We start from the raw sequence: 4512 nt of genomic DNA, 5'->3' as shown, positions 1-4512 counted from the left end.
TTTTTTGTTTTCCATGCAACGTTCCCCAACACTACATATGTTGGGGTGACGAAAAAGAGAAGGGAGGTGTGGCTCGACGAGCGCCCTGGTCCTTCAAATGCAGCAAATGAAGAGCTAGGATGGCACATATTATGGGGAGGTGAATGAAGTGTTTTAAAGCACCGCAATATGTGCATCTTGTCTGCTTGTTCCCTGTGTGGCACTGAGGATTCATGGAAACATTCTCTCATTGAGTGTTCGATGAGCCGATGCGTGTGGGGCTCTAGGCGTTGGTAGATGGGGATCTGCTAGAGCATATGATGGCCATGAATGAACCTAACCCCAAGTCATGGTTGTTCTCCATGTTCAAGTCTATATCACATGAACACTAATCCGTTTGATGGTTACTATGTGGGTGATTTGGATGGACAGGAGAAAGGAAATCCACTAGATTATTTTCCAAACTCTGCTCACTATGCATGAATTTGTAAATCAATATGTCTCTGAGTTCGATGATTAGAAAAAGTTGAAGGTGATAAAACCATCAATGCATGTGGCCTTGGGACAGAATACCTCAGTTTGGAAGTTTCCTCCAACGGTGTCTGTAGAGATCAATGTCGATGGTAAATTTCTAGGTCTGGGGCGACTAGAGTTGTTGCCGTGGTATGCAGGGATGGCCATGGCCTTTACTTAGGTGCTTCGGCTCTTGTTTACCAGGTCGTAGACCCTTCCACTCTGGAATTGATAGCATGTTGAAAGGGCATTTCCCGCCTTAAGTGTTTTGGTGTTGATGACAATGCAAATTGTGGAGTAATCGTGTGCCTAAGCTACACATGTATACTTTATTTGGCACAAGATGGTTGGGCACCCTTCGGATGGAAAAGAGTGAAGACAACATTTTCGGCATGTTTTATTTCTTTGGTTGTAGGAAATCCATACTATTAAGAGGGGGTCCGTATTGGAAGGTACGGGTGGAATCAAACACGTACAAAAATACACATTGCACCCATGCTATAGCTTTCCATTTCAAGACGAGAGTCTCTTATCTAACCTATGCAGAGAAACTTTCCCAAGTCGGTTGTACCGCTCCCTCAGTGGAGTGGCCATGCTGCTACTGCCCCGGCGGTTGTACCGCATGATGGCGCAGTTGTATCGGCTTGCTTGCGGGCGGTTCATACGGGCCTTGCACGGGCCCAACCACCGCCCAATGGGTGATGCCCTCAGGTAGGGCATGTTGTAGCCAACGGTTGCTGCCGGGTTTTTCTGGTAGGTATTTAATTACCAGTACAACTGGGGGTCCAGGTTGGTTGTACCATCAGAGACTTAACAACCTCTGGAGGTCGCTTCTCGGCGGTTGCATCAGCCCAAGTACTGCTCAATCAGTAGACCCAAGGGTGATTCCTTTCGGGAGATGAGCGGTACAAGGGCGGTGGCCAGGCAGTTGTTCCAATTTATATTTATTAAGCGGTACAACTGCATGGCATCCCGGTTGTACCGCTCTGTCTCTACAAGTGCACAGATATGCCCAGGGTGATTGTACCGCTCTGTCTCTGCAAGTGCACACTTATGCCCAGGGTGGTTGTACCGGTGCTCCCAGCGGTTGTACAACCCTGTGCGTTTCTACGCATAATGGTTGGATGTGTGGCACCACTATAAAAGGAGGTGGTTCTTCCACACCTCCCACCCACCTCTTGCCTCTCTCTCTCCTCCATTAATGCCCGAAGCTCATTCTTTCCTGATTTCCTTCTCTAGCCAACCAAACTTGTTGATTCTCTAGGAATTGAGGGAGGAGACCTACATCTACACTTCCACCAAAGGAATTTTGATTAGCCCATGCTTTCACTTGTGGATCTTATTAGTTTTGGGTGTTTGGGCACCCTACACGGAAGAGGTCACCTCGGAGCCACATTCCATTGTGGTGAAGCTCCGTGGTGGTACTGCGATCCTCTAATTAAGTTGTGGAGAGAGCCCCAACCTTGTTTATAAAGTTTTTGGTTGCTGCCTTCAAGGGCGTCGCTAGTGAATTCATGGCACCTTGCATTGTGTGAGGGAGTGAGGAGAATAGGGTGAGTCCTTGGAACACTTGGAGAGCATCGTGCCTCCACACCCATCCAACGGAGATGTACCTCCCACAAAGGAGGAAACTTCGGAAACACATCCTCGTCTCTACTTGCGATTATTTCAGTCCTTTACTTTATGCAAGTTTATATCTCTTGTTTAATCTTGCTTGCACTTGTTACTTGTATTGCTTGCCATATAGGTTGTCCACTGATACATCTCCAACGTATTTATAATTTTTTATTATTTCATGCTATTATATTATCAATCTTGAAGCCACCTGGCAAGGGTGGTCAGCGATCTAATCTAAAAACCACATATATTATCAATCTTGAATGCTCTATATGCATTTACATGTTATTCTATATCATTCTTTAAGACTAACCTATTAACCCAGTCCCATTGTCTTCTTGTTTTTTGCTTGTTTTTGGCTTTTGACAAAATCAATACCAAACGAAGTCTAAACACAATGAAACTTTACAGTGATGTTTTCTATACCAGAAGGGACCGTAGATGTTTCGGGAGGAGGCCAGAAGAGCTACGAAAGAGTCACAAGCTCACAGGACGCGCCCCCTGAGCTCGTGGGCACCACGTAACTTCGCTTGACCTAATTCCAAGACTATAAATTCACAAATATTCCCAAATCAACAGAGAGCCATCCGAAATATTTTTCCCGCCACCACAAGTTTCAGTTCTTCCGTGGTCCCATCTGAAGGCCTTTTCCAGTACTCTACCGAAGGGGGAATCGATCACGAAGGGTTTCTACATCGTCCTTGCTGCCTTACGATGATGCGTGAATAGTTTACCACAGACCTACGGGTCCATAACTAGTAGCTAGATGACTTCTTTTCTCTCTTTGATCTGTCAAACAATCATTTTCTGCTGAAATTAAGTTTGAAATGAACCAGGTGGTTGTGAAACAGCCAGCATCGTTCGCCTCCACAAAACCCAGTCACAATCACACCGGAGACCGGACATGGACGCTATGGTGTCGCCTAGCATCACGTGCATGCAATGTTAGGAGCGCCGTTGCTGTTGGAGTGGCCTCAACCACCTCCGTCTCCTCCCCTCTGGAATAGACGCAACAGCAGAACAAATTATTGAGAGATAGGCACGCCCCACAGGCCGGCCACAGTGCGCCAGCACCACTTGAACCTGAAGCAGAGGCCACACTGCAAGCGCAGGGACGATGAAGCCGCAGACGCAGCTCCTCCTCCTCTTAGCCTACATCGCCGCGGCGCTGGTCATGAGCCGCGGCGTCCTCGCCGGCGCCGGCACCAGCGCGATGCCGGTGCGCACCATCGAGGACGACGAAGTGGGCTTCGCAGAGGGTGAGGAGGAGGCGGCATACCCACAGAGGAGGGTGCTTGCTTACAGCCCCACTTCCATCGGCTACGGAGGGCTGGAGGCGAACAAGGCGGCGTGCTACGGCTCCTGCCCCGGCCGGGGGCAGCCCTACACCGGCCGCGGCTGCAAGGCCATCTTCGGCTGCCGCGGGCGTTGATTATCTCATCTCATCTGGAAGGTACTGCCATTCCTGTTTGCTTCATGGCAGGAACAAGTGCCCTTCTTCCACTGACCCAGAAAGCTGTGGGGAGATAAAAAAAAAAGTGGTTACTGTGTAAGCTCAAGTAGTTTCACATGCATGTATTTGTGTTCTTGTATGTAATCTTTGGTTCCTTGTGTGTACAATAATGTGTGTTTGGATGAATTCAAGCATACATACGATTCAGAAAAATGGTTTGCGTTATCAGTTTCCAGGAAGAAAGGAATAAACAGCTGAAACAAGAGGAAAATGTTAGTGGGATATGATTGACTAGTCAAAAGGAGACTAAAGATGTAATCTGCTCGGCTTCTAAAACTGACTCATCCTGTACTAATATTAGCCAATGGCTAGCCATTCAAACGCCATGTGCGTGAGTTCATGTTTCTCTTTTGTGAAATTCCGTGAGTTCATGTTATTTTGATAATTCTTGTACACTTCATAAACATAATGCTAGATAATTTTAACACCACACAAGCAAACTCGATAAAATTATACTACGTGCTAGTGAGCTGACCACAATCCCGATCATCTCCCTGTACGTGGATGACGTCATCATCTTCTGCCACCCCTCGGCTGGCGACACGCTCGATGTCCGCAAGATCCTGCAGCTCTTTGGCCGAGCATCAGGCCTATGGGTCAATTTCCAGAAGAGCACCGCCACTGCGATCCGATGCGATGACGAGGAGGTCGGCCTGGCCGTTGCGGCCCTGGGTTGCCCGCTCGCGGAATTCCCAATCACCTACCTGGGAATCCCCCTCACCCTCCGACGCCCGACCGCCGCCCAGCTCCAACCCCTCGTTGACAAAACCGCCGGGAAGCTGGCCACCTGGAAAGCCCACCTCATGAACAAAGCCGGACGTCTCGCCTTTGTCAAAGCTGTGCGAAGCGCGATCCCCATACACCAGCTCCTGGTGCTCGCGCCCCCAAAG

The 4512-nt window shown here is 48.6% G+C and overlaps 1 protein-coding gene across 1 annotated transcript; it reads left to right on the top strand.

The window, feature by feature from the left end:
- The first annotated feature begins 3106 nt into the window (after nt 1–3106).
- On the top strand, nt 3107–3980 carry LOC123134559 (uncharacterized). Its single transcript, XM_044553788.1, has one exon. It carries the CDS (start codon nt 3227–3229, stop codon nt 3539–3541), a length of 315 nt encoding a protein of 104 aa, XP_044409723.1. The 5' UTR covers nt 3107–3226; the 3' UTR covers nt 3542–3980.
- Nucleotides 3981–4512: the final 532 nt, after the last annotated feature.

The sequence above is a fragment of the Triticum aestivum genome, chromosome 6B (assembly GCF_018294505.1).
Source record: "Triticum aestivum cultivar Chinese Spring chromosome 6B, IWGSC CS RefSeq v2.1, whole genome shotgun sequence".
NCBI classification, from domain to species: domain Eukaryota; kingdom Viridiplantae; phylum Streptophyta; class Magnoliopsida; order Poales; family Poaceae; genus Triticum; species Triticum aestivum.
The sequence above is the reverse complement of the archived record's forward strand: the minus strand, read 5'-3'. Positions and strand labels throughout refer to the sequence as shown.